General features: G+C 41.0%; 1 protein-coding gene across 1 annotated transcript in view; it reads left to right on the forward strand.

Moving 5' to 3' along the window:
* The window catches only part of LOC125230892 (nuclear pore membrane glycoprotein 210), a 33,907-nt gene extending 16,019 nt beyond the window's left edge, over positions 1 to 17,888 (forward strand). Inside the window, exons 14-31 of the mRNA XM_048136159.1 lie at positions 74 to 281; positions 1,413 to 1,532; positions 2,117 to 2,317; positions 2,731 to 2,973; positions 3,267 to 3,413; positions 4,277 to 4,387; positions 4,880 to 5,069; positions 5,564 to 5,664; positions 6,090 to 6,241; positions 7,281 to 7,413; positions 8,384 to 8,556; positions 9,873 to 10,012; positions 11,110 to 11,291; positions 11,787 to 11,979; positions 12,420 to 12,676; positions 12,862 to 12,954; positions 13,158 to 13,275; positions 17,306 to 17,888. Of these exons, the coding sequence (XP_047992116.1) occupies positions 74 to 281; positions 1,413 to 1,532; positions 2,117 to 2,317; positions 2,731 to 2,973; positions 3,267 to 3,413; positions 4,277 to 4,387; positions 4,880 to 5,069; positions 5,564 to 5,664; positions 6,090 to 6,241; positions 7,281 to 7,413; positions 8,384 to 8,556; positions 9,873 to 10,012; positions 11,110 to 11,291; positions 11,787 to 11,979; positions 12,420 to 12,676; positions 12,862 to 12,954; positions 13,158 to 13,275; positions 17,306 to 17,499 (2,956 nt within the window). The 3' untranslated portion in view covers positions 17,500 to 17,888. The remainder of the gene's footprint in view (positions 1 to 73; positions 282 to 1,412; positions 1,533 to 2,116; positions 2,318 to 2,730; positions 2,974 to 3,266; positions 3,414 to 4,276; positions 4,388 to 4,879; positions 5,070 to 5,563; positions 5,665 to 6,089; positions 6,242 to 7,280; positions 7,414 to 8,383; positions 8,557 to 9,872; positions 10,013 to 11,109; positions 11,292 to 11,786; positions 11,980 to 12,419; positions 12,677 to 12,861; positions 12,955 to 13,157; positions 13,276 to 17,305) is intronic.
* The last annotated feature ends 4,796 nt before the right edge of the window (positions 17,889 to 22,684 follow it).

The following is a 22,684-nucleotide window of genomic DNA, read 5'->3' on the forward strand; positions in this document are numbered from 1 at the left end:
AGTCAGAAAGAAATTAAACAAACAAGTACCGAACAAAGTGCCTCAATGTAATCTTATGAACAATTTGTTCCAGAATATGGCTACGTCCCGGCCACGAAGTGACAGTCAAGGTCACCCTACTCGACGCTCTAGGCAGAGAGTTGCTCGACGAGCTGGGCCCGCGCGTGTCGTGGGAGACCGAGCCTCACCACCCGGGCATAGAGTTCAGAGCCGTCGACAGGCTGTTTATCGAGCACCATCCTGAGTATGTGCCGGTGCCAGTGCCATATAGGTATTATCAGGTAAGGACTTTTTATTAGACATATTGAGCGTAGTATTCTAGGTGTGAAGAGGACCGATCGTATCCGGAACACCACGCTGCGTTCAAAAACCCGCATTGCCGACGTCGGCGAGAGGACTGCCAGGCTCAAATGGGACTGGGCTGGTCACGTCTGCCGCATGCATCCTGACAGATGGGCTAGTGTAGCCACCAAGTGGATGCCACAAATAGAGCGCGGACGCGGCAGGCTCAGAAGAAGATGGAGGGATGACCTAGACACCTTCCTCACCAACTGGCCGGAAGAGGCACTAAACCGGGAGTCATAGAGGTTAAGGGGAGAGGCCTTTGCCCAGCAGTGGGACACCATTGACAAAAAAAAAATTGATCGGGATATTGACCGTGATTACCTTTTTGATTTTTACTGAGGTCCCGATATTGCGACGCAGTTGCATGCATCATAATCACGGGAAACTGAAGACGGCGGGTGGATGTCAAAGTTGCGTAGACAGCGCGCGATCTACCCTCATTCGCGCGCGTCGGCTGCGTTCACTCAAAGCGTTACCACTGGTCTCGTTCACACTCGTTGGTCTGTCCAAACACACTACACTCGGGTGTCACTACGTTTGCTTAACTCTGTTTGCACTGGTTAAGGACTTTTGTACTTTACTATCGGATTTTTTTTTGTATTTAATAAGTTATATTTGTATTCTTACAAAACATTCATGCGCTAGGAAGAGTGTTACTAGATGAATCAGGCGTGAATTTGCCCCTAAACAACAAAGTAAGCGAGTAAACAAGTTACAACGGGCGTCGAATGCTTATTTACTTACATCTTCGAGTAACATCTTCTTATGACAAGTCTGGAGAAGCCCATGCGATAGTACCGTGCAAATATTTCTGTCATTTTTCGCGGGAGGAAACCTTTGCCTCTCACTTTTCTCTCACGACATACAAAATTGAACCTGTAACAACAACAAACGTCCTAAAAATGTACTTATGTCACGAAATGTCATGTTTTTCCATACGGGCGAGTCATTACACGCAACTTTCTTCGGCAGACGAGAAATAGTGCGAATGCCGATTCCCTTCAGTGTTTCTTGAAGACATATCATAACAGATTATTTTCTGATCATAAATGGTTGTTTTATTGCAGCTAGTGATAGCAGACGAGCAGGCCATTGGTTGGAGCGGGACCTTGAAAGCAAGCATTCCTGAAGCGACCGCTAGTATTCAAGCGAGGGTCGTGGCGCCACTCAAATGTGACCCACAGAGGGTAAGTTTTTATTTGACATGTCATATACATATGCCGCACTCAAGTAATATGACTATTACCTACGTGAAATGTAATAAATTAACAGATAGAACAACCTATTGTAAAGAGATTTTGGGATTTGATGCCATATTCAATTATATGCCTTTCCGATTCGGGGGTTTCTCAGTCTAAACTAATGAAACGATATTTTGATCCTTTGATAATACGGAACCTTATCTTACGAAGTTCAATGTTCCCTATTTGGCCAATCAACATTCAGACATTTTTTATTTTATTTATTTATTTATTATTCAAATAAGTTACACAGCATAACAGTAAAACCAAAGCACTGTGAAACTAAAAAATAAAAACAATAGGTATAGCACATGAAACAGTAAAAATCAGACCAAAAAAAAACAATATTCTATTTAGGCGACGACGTAACAGCGTGGCTCCGTTGCGTCGTCTGACACGGCGTACATGGCGTAGACTTATCTTTTTTAAAACAAAATGTTTGCCACTTCCAATCAAAATTCTCGAGCAAACGTTTTTGTGAATCAAACTATTCCAAATCAATATGTATAATAACAAAATATCTTCCACAGATAAGCGTAGCCTGGGAAGGCGAGACCGTGTCAAACATAGCGACCGTCTCTGGCGGCAGCGGAAAATACGCTGTAGAAACACCTAAAGGCTCCAGTGGCTCAGTCGACGGCGGCAAACTAGCGGCGGTCGTCCCAGGGCCAGGCAGTTATGACTTGCTTGTTGTGGACCAGTGTGTGGCTGGAGATAAACAACTTGTTGAGGTTAGTTTTCTACGAATTTTGTTAGACATAATGATTGAAAGAAGTCATAATGTGGTGATTGCTAGATTATAATTCTGAAACGGTTAACTTTTCAGGGTTTTCATTAAGTTCATCTACATATAAATAGGTTAGGTTTGTTTTATGGCAATCCTGAAAAGTCACGCGTTTCTGAAAAAAACAAATCATGACTAACGAAAATGTTGACAATCAATACATTATGACTTAATGGGAACCAATAGAGACCCAAGGGTCTCTATTGTAATTACAAGTAATTTACTTATATTATACGTAACGTTAAGATAGTTCTGCAAATCGAGTGGTTTGAAATAGATACTTTGACATGCTGAAATTGCAAATTTTGTTCCTAGTTTTACTGTACTTGTGCGTAGAGTAATCTATTTATTATTTCATAGGTCCAAATTGAGGAAGTGTTAACAGTTGAAGTATCAACCTCTCGTGCCGTCTGCGTCGGTGCTTGCGTACCTGTGTCCGCCATATTGCGCGGCGCCTCACGCACAAGACTACTAGCATCGCGGTCTGTGGAGTGGAGACATGACTCTCACTTTACTATCAAGGATGGGCAACTGTGTGGATTGAGGGAAGGTGCGGGGAAGCTTCGAGCAACCTTTGGAGGAGTGTCTAGTGCCGATCATGAGGTAAGTAATAAGTATGATTATATGAAGTTTCAATGTCCGCCATACGCGGCGCGCTACACGCGTCACGTTCGCCCACATTTCATCATGTGCAATTACATATGTGGACTCAGAGAATTAGCCGGGAATCTACTGCTGTGTTCTATGAAGTCACTATCAAATATTTCCGCCGGCTGTGACTTCACAAGTTTGGATAAAACGTTTTGGCGCGCATTACTCTTGATTTTATTCTGGACTATTATGAGGCATTTAAACAAAAAGAATTGTTTGTAGTAATATCTGTTTTGTGTTCGCAGGTGTTGGTGTTCCCGCCGCTGAGCGTCGTGCCGCCTCTAGCCAGACTCCCGCCGAGCGGCAGGCTGCAGCTGCGCCACGCGGGCGGCCCGCCGCCGCACCTCGCCGCTCTGCACTACAAGCTGCACGAGAACTCCAGGGCTGTCGAGGTAATGACATTCCGCTTTGTGTGGGCACAGCACAGCGGATATCATCTCGCTCGAATCTAGAGCAGAGCCCGACTGGGGAAGTACCTCCGCCTTACAGAAGACCGCAGCCAAATAGCACTAGACCCCGCTCATGGTGTTGTGTTCCTGCCGGCGAGTAAGGCTGCCAGAGCTCAACGAGGGTGCGGTGTGCCGGTGACGGAAGGATCTACGAAACTAATTTGTTCCGTCTATTGTCCTTTGAGTCGTCGGCGAACCGAACCCTCTTTAGAACTTGTACACTCTTTTTTGCTGTGTACTTAACACAGCAAAAGGGAGTGTACAAGCTTCTAATGGGTTGGCAACGCGCATACGACACTCCTTGAGTTGCAGGCGTTCATAGGTTACGGTGACCGCTTTCCATCAGGCGGACCGTATGCTTGTTTACCACCGACGTAGTATACAAAAAAAATATAACAACCAGTAAGAAAGCACGATTTGAATACAATAATTGGTCGCTCAGAGTATGACGATTTAAATAATAGAATAGACCTTGACAGAGAATCCAAAGTATATGTATAGGTACTTTATTATGAAGCTATGCGTAAGTACAGTTTATTTATTTATTAGTCATGACTTATGCCCCTCGTCATTTTTGCGTTCGTATTTTTACGTGTAATATAGTCTATAATAGTCTTCTATATGAAGACTTTTTTTTTTTTTTTTTTTTTAATTTATTGAGAAACAAACAGTCTTATAAAACATGTATGTAAATATGCTAAAAGCTAGAATTAAAAACTTACTAGACTAGACTTAAAAACAAATGAATCATCAATGAATAGAGGGCTTCATTACCCAGTTTATTTAACATTTTCCTTTATTTCTAGGTCAGCCAGTCCGGGTTAGTGCACGGACTTTCGACGGGCACGGCACGAATCCGTCTCGTGGCACTTGATATCTCTGATGTGGAAATGGCCAGCGCCGAAGCTGAAATAGAGGTGAGTTCACTTCTGTTCACAAGTGAATATACAGAACTAGCGACCCGCCCCGTCTTCGCATGGGTACTATACCTACATGTAAACCTTCCTCTAGAATCACTCTATCTATTAAAAAAAACCGTATCAAAATCCGTTGCGTAGTTTTAAAGATTTAATTAAGCATACATAGGGACATAGGGACAGAGAAAGCGACTTTGTTTTATACTATGTAGTGATATAGAAATAAAGAGCCCTTTGGAGTAGTCCAGTTTTCTCACTCTTGATATTTTCAATCAAAGTAGTTTTTTTTTTGTTGTAAGCGTTGCCGACAATAATTTACTAGTAGTATCATATCAGGGAGATCTGCCGGCGTAGCCGAATGGTAATCGTCGATAGACGCCGACAGGAATGCAGTTTGGCTCTGAGCAAGAGTTATAGAGATGGATAGCTAAAAAACAGATATTATCGTGAGCGTTTGTTGAGAGCAATAATTTTAACATGATCTTCTTTCAGGTGATCCCTATAACTGGTATTCGAGTACGCGCCGCGACACAAACCCTCCTGGTGGGGTCACCGGCGCCGCTGTGGCTAGAAGCGGCCAGTTTAGGCGCCGCCGCCCTGGCCGCGCTGCAGCCCTCGCCGCGGGTCGCCTGGGCGCTGCGAGACCCTGCTGTCGCCAGGCTGCACACTACACATGTTGATGGTGAGACTAGCCGAATACAAAACACTACATAAATGCTTCAGGTGGAGCTTTGAACTGATTTGAAAAAGAGGACAGCCGATGCTTATTGTTAGATTCCGCGATTTTGTAAATTCGCCTATCGCCAATCTGATAATTGATTGGTCAATAGTATTCGGCTTGGCCTCAAATTGTTACCCACGCCACTCACCTTTTTTGACCTCTTTTAACCACCGGTTACATAAAATACTATTATGTTTCTATCACAGTCTGTTGTTATTTTTCTAGTAACGTTTTCACTTTTTTAACTGTACCGACAAGACGCTGAGATGAGGCCATTTCGCACTTCATTCCTTTCTGTCTTGTTATTATGTGTATTTTGTCTTGCCTGTGTTCACGAATAAATGTTTATTCTATTCTATTCTAAAATGTTTGTTATAATATTTTAGTATTCAATTTGTACTTCACCTTTACCAGCACTCTACTGTAAATAAAGCTAAGTATCTGAATTGTTACAGATAAATTGGAGAGAAGCGTGGCTGAAGGCTTATCAGTGCGAGTGATTCCTCTCAAGCCAGGCGTCATTACCATGGATGTGCGAGTACGGAATTTGGGACAGGTACTGCTTTTACTATCTTTTACACCTTATTCCGATACAGCTGTCTTTTTAGCATAGGGTTGGTGTCACGCGGACCGTCCGCGCGGAGCGATCCACGCGACTAATTTGTATGAAGTTGATGACGTCCGTGCGGACCCGTCCGCGCCTCTCTTAAAACGCTCCCTGAAGTTAACACATATTAGTCCAGTGCGGGTCGATCCGCGTGACTCTAAAACCAGCCTAAGGGTCCCTTTATGCTTCTCGTGTAATAAGAATCAATAATTCTGACAAAAACATCTTCGTTGTATACATATAAAGCAAAATTAGATCCATCTGCAATGAAAAGCATGTACTGAAGCTCATGTGCTAAGAGAATGTCAGCATTCTCCTTGACTGTTTGATAACCAATTGATAACGCAATAAAAACAACATTATTTACATTGTAGTCATCAGAAACTCGTTCCTGGGACAGCACCGTGGAAATTCTCGCCGTGGCCGACATCGCTGTCTCTGTCCACGGCCTTCCAAAGACCCTGGATGCGGGAGACCGTCTGGCCTTGGCCGTTGGCTCCACCATCCGTCTCAAGTCCCTACCAAGGTTTGTTGACCACACACTTTAAATATCATCTGCAAAAGCGCTGGTACCCTAGCGGTAAGTACGTGCGACTTTAGTTCCGGAGGTTGCGGGTCGCGGGTTCGAACCCCGGCTCGCACCAATGAGTTTTTCGGAATTCATGTGCAAAATGTCATTTGATATTTGCCGGTCGCTTTTCGGTGAACGAAAACATCGTGAGGAAACCGGAATAATTCCAATAAGGTCTAGTTTACCCTTCGGGTTGGAAGGTCAGATGGCACCGCTTTCGTAAAAACTAGTGCCTACGCCAAAATCTTGGGATTAGTTGTCAAAGCGTACCCCAGGCTTCCATGAGGCGTGACAAAATGCCGGGATAAGGCAAGGAGGATGATGATGACATTTTAAATATCACCCCTTCAAAGCCGCAATTCCATCATCCACTTAATAGGAGGTAGGGCATAGCGAATGATATTCCGCTTTGTGTGGTAGGGCACAGCACAGCGGATATTGTCTCGCTCGAATCTAGAGCAGAGCCCAACTGGGGTAGTACCTCCGCCTTACAGAAGACCGCAGCCAAATAGCACTAGACCCTACTCATAGTGTTGTGTTCCTGTCGGTGAGTAAGGCTGCCAGAGCTCAACGAGGGTGCGGTGTGCTGATGACGGGAGGACTTACGGAACTAACTTGTTCCGTTTATTGTCCTTTGAGTCGTCGGCAACCCGAACCCTCCTTAGAACTTGCGCACTCCTTTTTACTGTGTACTTAACACAGCAAAAGGGAATGTACAAGTTTCTAATGGGGTGGCAACGCGTATGTGACACTGTTTGAGTTGCAGGCGTCCATAGGTTACGGTGACCGCTTTACATCAGGCGGGCCGTATACTTGTTTGCCACCGACGTAGTATAAAAAAAAAAAAAAGAAAATCCACCCTAGTTTTTAACCCGGATATTACATGACATGTACATATAGGTACATATGTAGATCTTGCAGCTGTTGTATTGTTCAAATTGTAGATCTTGCAGCTTACTATTCCTAAAGAAAACTGTTTTATTTTTTCATACAGGAGCGCCTGGCAGGCTTTTGGAGATGGTGCGTTCGAAGTCTCCTCAAATGGAGAGTTAAAGGCACACAGCGTGGGATATGGCGTCATAGTGGCTCAGCATAAGGACGAGAGGAATAACATTTATAGAGAAACTGTAAGTACCTTTGGACTATCTCTACTTAATTGAAGTATCATTGTCCGAAATTGCAACTTTTATACTTTGTAAACTGTTTTGCAAACGCGAGGCTGTACTTAATAAATAATAATAAACGATAATGAAATATAAGTAGCTATTGGCCTAAATAAGATTATAATGATTGGAAAGTTTCTCTAGTTCAGAGGACATAATAAACATCAGAGGAGTCTATCAGGGGAACAAAAGGTGTAGACCAGTCACTCTGCCCCACAAACTCTGACCTAGAGGACCCTGCCAACCAAACCTTTATTAAACAGGAAATAATAGGAAAAGAGTCAACTACAACATCGTTCCAAAAAATTACCTGTAAAATAGTAAACACATTAAAAAAAAATAACAATACATGAAACAGAAATAACTCACACATATACATATAAATACCTAATATTTATCTAAATACTATTAAGACAGTAAAAACATTATAAACAGCAAATATATTAAATAAAGTATCAAGAGTTATCGGCCGCCCGTACGGAAAGCGAGGACCGTTAACTTAAAAATAGACAAAAAAAAAGTTTCTCTAGTATGAACATAGTTGGACTTCTGAAGTTGACTGTACACTTTTAGTTCATGAATTCCAATTTTTATTATATTCTACTATGAAAATTTATTTTTACCATAAATGATTAAACATGGTGTTTCCTACAAATGTAACTGTAGGGTACTTTCAATCGACAAGCGATAAAGAATCCAGCTCTTAGGAGTCTCAGTGCGTTTTCACATTATCTGATCCGATATCGGATGTCAGAAGAATTTCAAAGGCAAAAATCCAAGGTGGCGGCTTAAATGTATGGGATATCGGTCCTACATCCGATATCGGATCGGATCACTTAGGTGTCACTAGCCCGATCTCAGAATAATATTATACTTCAAAGCAGTTTCTAATTTCTATTAGTCGTCAAGTGGTTAACAAGATTTTTTTCTTTAGACTGTACACGTAGAAGTGTCGACGCCCGTATACTGCACGGCAGAGCCGAGTGACGCCAACGAAGATGGAGCGTTGCGAGTGGTTCTCCGTAGCTCTTTGGGTCGTGAACTTCTCGCCCCTGCCGCTAATGTCAGCGCAGGGCCTCTTACGACGCATGTGCGGAAAGTTGACAGGTAAGATTCAATATCATAGGCACAGAATTTATTATTGAAATTCGATTTAGATGAAATAAACAAGTTCATCTATTTGTATGGTGGCCGAGCGTGTCAGACTTTGTACTGAAGTTGTTACTTGCCTGTGATTTTAAATACGTCTCAGGCCCTTGAGTGTTCATAATTTTTGTGTTGTTGCAATTAAATATCACGTAACGAAGCATTTTTAATGTTTTTGTTAACTTCAAATTACAAAAATTGTCGCCCGAAAGCTGCAAGCTGCGATTAAAGACGGACAAGTCAGTGGATTTTACTGAGTTCATTTGACACCCCAAGTAGATACGTTTGCTTGATCTATGGTATATATGACATCTGTGATCATAGGTGATGTTTTCCTTTAGACCATACTGTAGGGCTTAGATGGACGGCTGTCTATCATTTCACCATGTCTGTCACGTTCTATCAAGTATGTAAGTGCGAGAATGATGCATGATACAGGTGACAAAAATACGACCATGATACGGACACTGAAAGTGTTACTGCCAAGGCCTTTATGTTACACGGCGAAGCCGTGTAGTTTTAGGCCACGAAAAGCTAAGCCTTGTTGAGATTAGTCTTGTTTTCTCACACATTATCTTTAAATGAAGATCGTGTTTTAAATATTAAATGATATTTAACCCCCGACGCAAAAACGATGGGGTGTTATAAATAAATAAAATAAATAAATATTGGGTACACCTTAAACAAATAAACTTAGCCCCAAACTAAGCAAAGCTTGTACTATGGGTGCTAAGCGACGATATACATACTTAAATAGATAAATACATACTTGTATACATAGAAAACATCCATGACTCAGGAACAAACATCTGTGCTCATCACACAAATAAATGCCCTTACCGGGATTCAAACCCAGGACCACGGCTTAGCAGGCAGGTCGTCAAATTGTTATAAGTTTGACGTGTCTGTCTGTCTGTGCGTGTGTCTGTCTGTGGCATCGTAGCTCCCGAACGGATGAACCGATTTAGATTTAGTTTTTTTTGTCTGAAAGCTGAGTTAGTCGGGAGTGTTCTTAGCCATGTTTCATAAAAATCGGTCCACTATGTTGCGGTCGGGGGTTTTTTCAAAATTTTAATTTTGTGGTTATACGTCCATAAGTTGTGAATAACTAATGGGTTGAAAGTCGCACGTTCTTACCGTTAGGCCTCTATATTTGTTTACAATAAACACCATGAAGAAAGACGAGAGGACATAAACACCAAGATGAGACGCTAGCGGTAGTGGTCCTACGTTGGTTAGTATTGGATTTTTTTGACTGACCCGTTTGTATCTTTCAGTGCCCAAGGACCGGAGCTGCTGATCTCTGGCTTGGATTCCATTGGATCATTTATGACCTTCCAAGGCACAGCGGGAGGGGTGACAGTCAAAGACGAGGTGTGGGTCACCGGCTCTGACTCTCAGACTGACAGGATTTTTGGTAAGTTTTTCAAAAAGAGTTGATCTTAGTGGTTGTCTAAAATTTATAGCTATTTAGTTTAGTTTTCAAAGATGCCACTGTCTGAAAGTGCGTTCCAAATATTAATAAAATTCACGGTGAATGATGGGGGTATTTATAAAGCTTGATAGAGGAGGAATGATTGATTGATGTTCACTATGTTTGCCAGGAGATGGCAAAAGGAACGATGGCGGACAAAAAATGAGATGGGAAATTAATTCGGAACAGGTAGCTGGAGCTGTGGAGAAGACAAGCTCTATACAGAGTAACGTGGAGAAATTTAAGGGGAGGCCTATGCCAAAGCCTCGGAGGAAATAGAACTGGAGTAGCCTTTTAGTTACCCCTCTGCCCAAAAACTTGAACAAATGTTCAGAAAGTCACGTAAATACAATTTCACAATCGATTTATGGTCATTCACAAAATCGCTTCTCCACGGATCGCTGGTAATTAAATATGCCCGAATATGCCATGAGCACATGTAATAAACACTCAGCCACCTCAAGCTTATAAAAATAAAGTATAAAGTTCCATATGTTACGTAATTTTAGTAATTTTTTGTTCTTATATATTTTAGATAAAAATATTTTTGTCATATGTCAGATTAATGACATTTATCCAATCACGTAGAATCGATTTATAACTCGTTTGCAGATAATAAATACTTTTTCGAACGGGACGTACGATAGAGTTTTTATTTACGAGGCTTGATTTTAAGATTATGTAAGAATCAACTTAATTGTAATTATAATAGAGTTTATAATAATATTGACGAGGATGATATGCCATATGTTTGAGTGCATCCTATTGAGCATGTGTTGTTTTTTGTCAAAATGTGCGTGTGTAGCACTGTGTACTGACACGTATTTTTGGCATGTGTTATTTCCTCACCCCCCGCGAAATTCGGCAGACTTTTTTGTAAGCAAATGCAACACGAAGGCGCCTCCAGTTTATTTTTCCTCCGAGGTCAAAGCCAACCAGACAAAACGTCTACTGAGAAAGGCTAGCAGTAAGCAGTAAGGAAGTATGGTTGCCAGGAATATGAACTGCATATTTGTTATCTTCTTAATGTTTTCTTCTAGTGACTGGCGCATGGCCAGTTTGCCTCGAAGGCGTAGGCTGGGCAGCGCCCCCCGGCGTCAACATATATGCCGGCAGCGGCGCGTCTTTAGCCGTGCTCACGCGGCTGGACGCCGCCAGGCACGCGCTCAAGAGGGACCGACCGGCAGCCACCAAGACTTTAGTACAACTACCTTTGGACAAGGTAACTAACATAGATTACATGGGCAATATGGCGCAAAATCCGTTTCCTATATTACCTAGTTCTCCAAAAACATATACTCCTATAAATTGAAATAGATATCATACACGAAAGAAAAAACGGCAAGGCCCACTGGTGGCCGAGTGACTACTTGTAAAAAGAACAAATAAAAAAAAAATTAATAAAATAATTTGATTTGTTCCCTAGTTGCATATACTCCTAGTTTATTTCACATGTTCAACATTTTCGGTTTCCTTTTACGTGTTAGTATTCAGGCACCACCCAAACTTTTTTCAACTCACCGTAAAAGTGAGATTAATACATACACACGCGCCTGTTTTCAGAGGGGTAGGCAGAGATGACGGATTTCCATTTGCTACGAACCTGACAAACCCAAACCACTTTCGCTTCACACACTTTTATAACGTTTCTCATACACACTCGTCGTAAAAGTCAATTTATGTAAAAATGTCCCAATAATATTTATTTTATTCACAGATGGAATTCCTGCAAGGCGAATGGCCATCGACCATGGTCCCTCTCTCGATCGAAGCAGCGGGACTAACCTCTGGACCAGTACTATGCTCAGAGGAACAGAAATATGCCCTTGAAGGCGTACCCCTGGAATTGCCCTATACGTGCCGCGCTAGCAAACCACATGAAGGGAAAGCTGTCGCGGACTTGCTAATCGGTAAGGATTGTTATGAAACTCTTTGTACAATAGCCAAAGTCATGATAAAAGAGATTATTTATCGAAGTAGTGGGCTTGACCTCTGGACCGGTGCTATGCTCAGAGCTTTCATATTAGATCAGAGTTATCATACACGTGTCGAGCTAGCAATCCTAAGGATGAATTGTAGCCTGTCGCGGACTTGCTAATTGGTAAGCTGTAAGGTAAGGTTATGTAACTCCGAATAGTAGTCATATTCATCTTTCAATCGAAGCAAGGCCGAACTCTAGCCTGGTGGCCTTGGCTCAGAGGAACAGAAGAGATGTCCCTAGAGTTACAAAAAAGTGTATGGCACATTTTTTTTCTTTCCTATATTTTCGATAGACTCAACCATCACACCATTTCACCATCCCATATACTTACATACACTAAAACTAACCCAACTTTACTATTTTTCGCAGGGCAAGTCGGCTGCTCCGTAATCCCAGCGGGCCCAATCACACAATCATCAGAAATCGAGCTCTGCGCCGAGTGGGGCATCCACAGAACATGCACCAAAGTCCTACTAGTGCCGCCAGTGAAACTGTCGATCAATAAAGTGTCGCTACTCAACCCGCCGGCGATGTTTACTGTGTATGGAGACTCGCAGGCGCTGAAATCGGTTAGGATCACTCCTTCGCCGGGGTTGAAGATTGAGCAGACTAGCTCTAATGATGAGGTAAATTACGAGTAGCATAGAAAGAAATATCTAAGAAAACGTTCTTCTAATATGACTATTTATACAATACAGCTCGACTAGGGAAAAAATGTACAAATATGTAGTTCATATTTTATGCTATCTTATTGAACTTGTGAGTGAGTAAGAGAAAATAAAGTGTATAATTTGATGTCTTTTTTTCGCAGATAAGTGTAGAGGTGACCTCGGAAGCATCGGTTTGCGGGCTTGGCTGGGTGACGGTCCTGTCTCGACTAACAGGACAGGAATTACGCGTCGAGGTACGTTCCCTTTTTTTTAATGTAATTCTGAACGCAAAGAAGCACATTGCAAACCAACGTCACGTCGTTCTAATTTCGATTGATGATGTATATTTTTCTCTTTGAGTTTCAGCGGTTATCACACAGATATAGTTTTCAAATGCGATGCGGGTTAAATACTTATTTTATAAATTTATATGTTTTTATATAATTTTCTGTACCAGGTGGAGCGGTCTTGTGACGTAGCGTGCGGGACGCTGTTGGGCGCGTTGTTCACGCTCGTGCGGCCTTTCGTGCCCACGCTCTTGACGCTAGCCGCGGTTTTTGTCGCCTACATGTACAGTAAGTAGACAACGTTAAACTAGCCTATTCTTACCCAAGTAACAATTTCTCGTCCTATAGTGGTCGAGAGCACCAAATTAAATCACATTAAATGGTCCTATAAATAGTCTAATATCTGGGCGACCGAGCTTCGCTCGGTTTTATTTTAATATATCACGTCTTTAGATAAAAAAAAACTCTTATAAATACAAAAACAAAAAAAAAGACAAAAAACAAAAACTAAATTTCTGGCCGGGATTCGAAACCCTGACACCTACGATCTATCTGCGTACATTAGACCGACCTCGTGCGACTGAGCTACGCGGAATCGATGCGCGCGCGGCGAAATTAAGGACCATATTTTACGTTTACAAATGCGAAAGAAAAACTCATGAAAACTCGAAAATTCGCGTTTTCCGGGATCTAAGGCTACGCTAGATCGATTTTTCACCCCCGAAAACCCCCACAAAACAAATTTAAGCGAAATCGTTAGAGCGGTTTCCGAGATCGTCGGTATATATAAATAAATAAATAAATAAATAAATAAATAAATATACAAGAATTGCTCGTTTAATAGTATAAGATATTGGTACTGTAGAGCCGATTTGGCGCAATTATGCAGCCATTTAGTGATATAATAGGGCTATAGCAGTATCATCCGTGACGTTTAAGGTCTATAATGGTGATGTGATGATGACTATTGTGCTAATTTGTTGACATAGAGGACACAGTAACGCTATTATAGTATCAATTTATGCTATAGTAGCATTTGAGATTCCGTTATACAGGTTTTTTGTTCTGTAATAGCAGTTGCCGTCCCTTTTAATGCGAATGAATGAAATTTCTAAAATAATTTAATGTGTGTAATATTTAACAAAAACTGTTCTAGACGAGGAACTTTATGAAAAGTGGCGTGTGAACTTGTGAAGTTAAGTGTCAATCAAAATAATTTGGATTTCGTATAATTCCATCATTACTGCAAAAAGGTATGCGATGGAAATTTTACCGTTAAAAGAATATTAGTTTAATGGAGTATTTTAAGTGCGCCCTCGATTTATACCTGTTTTGAATAAAATAAATAAATATAATTTAATACAATAAAATTATTGGCACCATAGTTTCTACTATGGATCCAAGAAGTAAAACATACGCTTTTATATAGAAAACAATACTTGTTTTCAATGTTTTACTATAGAAAGGTCTTCTAAATAGTTTGTTTTTTAATAAAACATATAGTAACCTCAGCTATAACGCTATTGTGTTTTAAAAGAGATACCGAAACCATTATTCCACAGTTCTGTGATATAAAAGAGTAATTGTGACGTATACGGCGATGAGATATAAAAGGCATTAGAAAACGACTATTAACGCTTTTCAAAGCTATATAAACGTATCCTGAAAACTTCATTATCAGCAAAATAGCTCTATAATGGTATTCATATCACTACAACAGTGTTAAATACTGTAGCAGTGTTTTCCAAAGCCACTATATCCCAAAATAGTGGTATAGTTAGGTTTTAATTTCTGTTAAAATACGACTACTAAAAATACTATAAGCGGCTTGTTGGGAACCTTACTAGCGCAAATTGATAGCATAACAGTGATTCCTAACACTATTATACAATAATATTGTTCTTTAGTAGGTTATTTGATCCTGTTATAGACCAGGCCTATAGCGGCTCTATAAAATGGTGATATAAACGTTTAAATCACTTCCTAATAACACCTTTTAGGTGTATAACACAACAACTATAGCGGCTTGTCGGGAACCTTAATAGCGTAAATTGATTGCATAACAGTGATTTCTAACACCATTATATAATAATATTGTTCTATAGTAGTCATATTTGATCCTGTTATACACCAGGCCTATAGCGGCTCTATAAAATGGTGATATAAACGTTTACATCACTTCCTAATAACACCTTTTAGCTGTATAACGCAACAACTATAGCGGCTTGTCGGGAACCTTAATAGCGCAAATTGATTGCATAACAGTGATTTCTAACACCATTATATAATAATATTGTTATATAGTAGTCATATTTGATCCTGTTATAGACCAGGCCTATAGCGGCTCTATAAAATGGTGATATAAACGTTTACATCACTTACGAATAACACCTTTTAGCTGTATAACGCAACAACTATAGCGGCTTGTCGGGAACCTTAATAGCGCAAATTGATTGCATAACAGTGATTTCTAACACCATTATACAATAATATAGATCTATAGTAGTCATATTTGATCCTGTTATAGACCAGGCCTATAGCGGCTCTATAAAATGGTGATATAAACGTTTACATCACTTCCTAATAACACCTTTTAGCGGTATAAGCTTATAGAGCTAAAAGGTGTTACTGGAGGCTTTTATACGACAAGCGGTCACGCCAAAAACCTTCATACGACATCTATAGTAGCTTTTGGCGTCGAAAACCAAAATTATAGCACTAAAATGTTACTTGGGTAGTACCCATTAACTTCATACTCATACTCATACTCATACTCATACTCATTTATTTATAATATTGTTACATATTACACGTCACAATTGATTTAGGTACATAGTTAGTTGAGTTAGGTACTTCTTACGGTGCTTTCCTGTATTGAAAAGTGTCTGGTAAATATCAAATGTATACAGTTACCGTCCATGCTGTTGCATATTACTGATTCGCATTTATGATGGATTGTCATCAAGACTCATCAAGTGTGTCGTGAAACAGAATCAAATATGGAAGTATCATCAAAATGTAAATAGTAATCAATATTGACAGTACGGATCTGTTAAAAGAGTATCAACTGAGCGGTAGTTTGAGCAGGGAGTATAACAGGCCAAGCTTTCAATGCGAATGTCTTCACTGCACTGCTCAAAATCTTTTAACACATTCACTGCCAGACAAAAAATTACGCACTACGTTTGAAACCGGTCGTAATTTATAACCGCCTTTGTATAGGGAGAACCCGTCCAACGGGTTCTCCGACATCTGAACAGTTGGTTGTGAAAGTGTTAAGTAAATAAGTAATTATACATCCATGATAAATAATACATACATACATTTAAACGGATAAAAACATTAAGGAATATATATGTAATATTAATATTTATCGTATAATAAATGAATAACCATAAATTAACTGTGTATTATGCTCCTTAAATTAATAACAACTACTAATACTATATTATTAATTTTAACATTGTATAAACCATTTCAAATGTAAACGCATAATTATTTTTATCTTTTAAAAAAATATCACCACTAATCCCTAATGTGTATCCCGCCTTATAATAGTTGCAACAACCGGTCGACCGCATGCTCGCCGCGCGTTATCAGCTCAGCTGTGTCGCTAACAAAAATGCTCGAGTGGTTTTAAGAATTGAATTTAAAAATACCGACATCCATTTTTATTAAATACACAAATTGATGAAATTGTAAATTTTAATTTTAGTATAATTAATGTTTGCTCGCTTATGGCTTACTTGTAATTTATGTAATTACTTAAATGTTGTTTGTTTCTCGCTTAAGTGATTTGTAATCTTAGAGAAATAAATATATTTAAATATAAAAATATATAATCGAAGCGCTGGTAGCCTAGCGGTAAGTACGTGCGACTTTCATTCCGGAGGTCGCGGGTTCGAACCCCGGCTCGCACCAATGAGTTTTTCGGAATTTATGTGCGAAATGTCATTTGATGTTTGCCAGTCGCTTTTCGGTGAAGGAAAACATCGTGAGGAAACCGGACTAATTCCAATAAGGTCTAGTTTACCCTTCGGGTTGGAAGGTCAGATGGCAGTCGCTTTCGTAAAAACTAGTGCCTATGCCAAATCTTGGGATTAGTTGTCAAAGCGGACCCCAGGCTCCCATGAGCCGTGGCAAATGCCGGGAGAACGCAAGGAGGATGATGATGATAAAAATATATAATTTATTTGCATCAAATAGTGTACAGTTGGATGGTCAATAGTTACAATTTCGTTCAAGTATTTTGCCTATTCAAACGTCATGTCATGCTTAACGCCCCACAGCTCCATTTTCTCTTGTTTTTTTTCTACAGTTCAATACCGCTGGAACGAGAAAGCCCGCCTGCGGCTCCCACAGGCGCCAGAGTCCGTCATCCCTCCAGAGACGCCGTCCCCGTTCCCGCGGCGCTCGTGGTCGCGCAGCCCGTACGCCGCGCCCGTCTACGGCGACGCTGATACGGAGCCCTTCTCGCCAAACTCTACTAGGACACACTCCAGGTTCTTGTAACGTGATATAGCCTAGTCTGGACTGAAACAGAAGAATTGCCACTGTAACAAGCTTAGGCTTGAGAATCGTCGTCCTCCTAATGGCATCAATTTTTCTCACGGCGCTCCTGCTCAGAGGTATTCTACCATGACGCCAACACAGAGTCTTTCTCACACCACTATATGGTCGCACACATCCAGATTCTTACAGTGATGTGTGATATAACCTAGTCTGGACTGAAACAGAAGGATTACAATACCGTCGGAACGAGAAAGTTTGTCTGAAAAGGAAATCTAGTAAGTAATTGACGAAGCGACGGTAATCAATTGCATAGAAAATTATACGTTACAATATCGGAAGAAACAGGTGGACATGACGTAAAGCCTGACCAGAAATCGTCACTACTTTGAAAAACCGGCCAAGAGCGTGTCGGGCCACGCTCAGTGTAGGGTTCCGTAGTTTTCCGTATTTTTCTCAAAAACTACAGAACCTATCAAGTTCAAAACAATTTTCCTAGAAAGTCTTTATAAAGTTCTACTTTTGTGATTTTTTTCATATTTTTTAAACGTATGGTTCAAAAGTTAGAGGGGGGGGGGACGCACTTTTTTTTCCTTTAGGAGCGATATTAATATTATCAAAAAACGTTTTTAGTAAACCCTAATTAATTTTTAAATACCTATCCAACAATATATCACACGTTGGGGTTGGAATGAAAAAAAATATCAGCCCCCACTTTACATGTAGGGGGGGTACCCTAATAAAACATTTTTTTCCACTTTTTATTTTTGCACTTTGTTGGCGTGATTGATATACATATTGGTACCAAATTTCAGCTTTCTAGTGCTTACGGTTACTGAGATTATCCGCGGACGGACGGACGGACGGACGGACGGACGGACGGACGGACGGACGGACGGACGGACGGACGGACAGACAGACATGGCGAAACTATAAGGGTTCCTAGTTGACTACGGAACCCTAAAAACCTCGTATCTCACGCTGCTCCTCAAAGTTAAAACGCAGTAAGTCTATATGCATTCCATACATACTTACTACAATTTTCTTTTCATTGACAGAAAAAGATACAAGTTTTTTTAAAATTAAAGTAGTGACGAAATATATGACTACACGTCTTGTTGCGGGATCTCATTAGAACTCTTTTCTTCATACTACCGTTTTTACATACTTACTGAATTGTCACCGCATACATCAGAATAGCAGCGCCCGAGTCATATAAATTTCTGGTCAGTCTTTGAAATGTCGACTGTGTGTGTGTCGAAATCACTCAATGGTATAATGGGGCCATACCGCTTCGATGTAAATATGTTATGTAAATAGTTTTGTTGTGTTCCCTGATTTGACATGTATTTTTGTATACCTAACACTGAACGCAATTGTAATTGAAAAAAAATGGCTCATTTAAAAAACTAGGTAGACATAACTAATTATAAACTTGTTTGTTATGAATATTCAAATTATCCTGCATCTGTATTTTCTTATAATAATGTATGAACAAAGACAGAGTATATTATTATACTGACAGCATAATTTATGAACTTTTAACACAATATAATAACAACGAAATGTAAAAAGGTAAAACTCCTATGGATCAAGTTTTCTATTGATAAGATAATTTACTGTGTCTGTTGGTTGGTTTCTATTTGCATTGTTTTCTTTTCACTTTATAAAATCATTCCGCAAAAATCACAGACCAACCCCTATAGACATCTATTACAAGACGACTCGCGGTGGCCAGCCTTCCTAGTATTTGCACTGATATAAGCGCGGGCGCTCGCCGTGCCCGATCAGTATCGACCAAGTAACAGACCCGAAAGCAGCGCGTGTTTTTCGCACAAAAAAATTGGAAAAGGGTATTTTGATGCCTTAAAGATGTCCACCTGTAGTGTGAAATGGTGTGGAAAGGTAACAAGAAGCTCAAATTTAAAAACAGACGGCATTACATTCCACAAATAAGTCATATTTATAATTTATTCAGAGCCGGCATAGGTCAACTTACATTGGCCACTTACGCGTCAGTAGAGGGACAGTCATACTTCTGTCCCTTTTCATCTGGCGCGACTGCCCGCCGTCCTTGAAACGGCCAATCACAGCGCGCTTAACACATTCCCCGCCCGCTCCTCGCACCCCAAACACTGGTGACTCGTATCGCGAACCAAATATACAAGACTGCCACTCTATAGGAGGTTCTCTGTGGCAAAAATACAGGTTGTTTATTTAGTGTAGTACTTTATGGAATGGAAAATATGTCAAAATGTCAAACAACCAACCCCAGATGGCTAAATATACAGCCTGTGTACTGAATAATAAAATTAATACTCTGTACTTTTAGGTACTTAAAAAACGTAAACAAATAGTTTGTTAATTTTCGGGTAAGTATTTAATATTTGAATTTGTTTTTATCATGCAGAAACGTCTGCGAGCGATATTTTAAATTAAAAGATAAATGGAAAAATTCACGCCTCCGGCAGGACTCGAACCGGCGACCTCTGGCCTTGCCGGGGGCATCGCGGTTGAGAATTGAGGGAAGGCATGGATAAATTCGCACACATCCAGCAGGCCTCCGTTGCGCAGTTGGAAGCGCGATGGCCCCGGCAAGGCCAGAGTCCTGCCGGAGGTGTGAATTTTTCTATTTATCCTTTAATTTAATAATATATACAATATTTGTTGGTTAACCAACCAAATACAAAACAGAAGTGTCAGAAGGCGGATATTTTGGCATTACAGGAGACGTGGCTTTATTTACACAGTTTACCATTTTTGGGAAGCATTGACAGTGAGTTTGGGTATATAGGTTCGTCTGCCATGGATACCTCAGCTGGCCTATTACAAGGAGGCCGTATGGTGGGGTGGCACTTTTATGGAGAAAAAGTGCGTTTGACTCGGTTTCGGCGATCCACTGTGCGAGTAATCGTCTGGCGGCTATTAAGGTGAAGGTGAAGGACAGGTCGTTCTTAGTCTTTTCTGTTTATATGCCGGTTAATTTGGCTGACAATTTAATAGAATTTACTGATTGCTTAAGTGAGATGAATGCCATAGTGGAAAATAGTCAGGTTTCATCTGTATTTATGTTGGGAGATTATAATGCACACCCCGATAGTTTATTTGGCCGTGAAATGTTAAAATTTTGCGACGATCAAATGTGGACTTGTGCGGATATGGACATACTGGGAGCTAATTCAGATACTTTTACGTTTATCAGTGATGCCCATGGTAGTACACGTTGGCTCGACCACTGTCTGGTGACACAGGCCGCTGTGCAGTCTGTTACTAGCGTAGAGGTGCACTATGGGACAGCGTGGTCTGATCACCTAGCATTACAAGTTGAGTGTGACATAAATGTTCTTAGACCTCATCATGCCCCTAGAGTACCGGTCTGTGATAGAGTACGGTGGGGGTTTAGAAATGCGTCACAAATCGAAATGTATAGGAGTATTTGTAATGAGAAGCTTCGTGAGATTGACTTCCCACATGATCTGTCTAACTGCTGCGATAGGTTGTGTAGTGATGTTAGTCACAGAGCCGTAATTGATCGTCTTTATGTAGATATAGTGAAGTCGTTGAGGGGTGCGGCGGTGGAGAGTAGTTGCGTGATGATACCTAGACGGAAACGTGGTGTGGTTGGGTGGAATAGACATGTTTACCTGGCACATAAGGATGCTAGGCACCATTTTCAGTGTTGGTTAATGTATGGGAAACCGTTGTCAGGGGTATTTAAATCGAGACTGAAGTGGTGCCAGGATAATGCCGAACAGATAAGAATGGATATCCTGGCAGAGAAACATGCTAAAAAGGATTTCCGCAATTTTTGGAAACAGACTAACAATCTCAACCCAAAGCCTAGTGCCCCTCTTAGTGTTAATGGTATCAGTGAGCCAGTTGAAATAGCTAATATGTTTAAAAATAGCTTTAAAGTTGAGCCGCTGCATGTCGTTTCACCTACCGTCCAGACTAGGTTGGGGCGTTCGTCAGATCCACTCATTAGCTTTACGGCCAGTGAGGTCACCTCTGTGATACGCAGTATGACTAAGGGAAAATCACCAGGTCACGACAGCATAAGTATTGAGCACCTTAAACATGCAGGTGTCCATTTGCCGCGCGTATTGTCCATGTTTTATACGTTGTGTATTAGGCACTCTTACTTACCAGATGAATATATGAGGACGGTGGTGGTGCCAATAGTCAAAAATAAAACCGGTGATTTCTCGGATAGTGCCAACTATAGGCCCATATCTTTAGCGACGACTATTGCCAAGGTCCTGGACAGTATGCTTGATCGACAGCTTAGCAAGTACATTAAACTGCATGATGCGCAGTTTGGGTTTCAGCCTGGACTGTCAACTGATGCAGCTATTTTAAGTCTCAAGCATACTGTCCGGTACTACACTGACCGAAAAACGCCCGTTTACGCGTGTTTCTTGGATTTGTCCAAGGCTTTTGATATGGTGTCCTATGACCTTTTATGGCATAAGCTGAGAACAGAAACTAATGTGCCAGAGGAAGTGGTTGGTATTTTTGATTATTGGTACAAACATCAGGTAAACATCGTGAGGTGGGCAGACTCACTATCAGGGAGTACAGATTGAAGAGTGGAGTGAGGCAGGGGGTTTGTCATCTCCTCGGCTCTTCAATCTGTATATTAACGCCTTGATAGAGGACCTCAGCAGTACCAGGGTTGGCTGTTGTATAGCTGGTAAAATGATAAACAACATTAGCTACGCCGATGATATGGTGCTGCTGGGGCCTTCTGCTTGCGCAGTTGGTAGGCTGCTTGGAAAGTGTGAGAGGTACGCAGTGGCTCATGGACTTAAGTACAACACGACGAAGAGCGAGGTGCTCGTATTCCAGTCTCGTGGTTTTAAAGTGGACAGGGTCCCGAGTATTATGTTAAATGGAGTACCCTTAAAAAGAGCTACTAGTTTTAAGTACTTGGGTCACTGGGTCACGGAGTGCCTCTCTGATGATATGGACATAGAGAGGAGCGCAGGGCGCTGGCTGTTCGGGGAAATATGTTGGCTCGCAGGTTTGCACGATGCAGTAAGGATGTAAAGATTACTTTATTTAAAGCATACTGCCAATCATTTTATTCGTGCTGCCTGTGGGTGAACTATACTCAGCGTTCAGTCAGTGCCCTCAGGGTGCAATATAACAATACGCTCAGGATGTTGTTGGGACTGCCCAGGCACTG

Source organism: Leguminivora glycinivorella, chromosome 11, assembly GCF_023078275.1.
Source record: "Leguminivora glycinivorella isolate SPB_JAAS2020 chromosome 11, LegGlyc_1.1, whole genome shotgun sequence".
In the NCBI taxonomy this organism is placed as follows: Eukaryota; Metazoa; Arthropoda; class Insecta; order Lepidoptera; family Tortricidae; genus Leguminivora; species Leguminivora glycinivorella.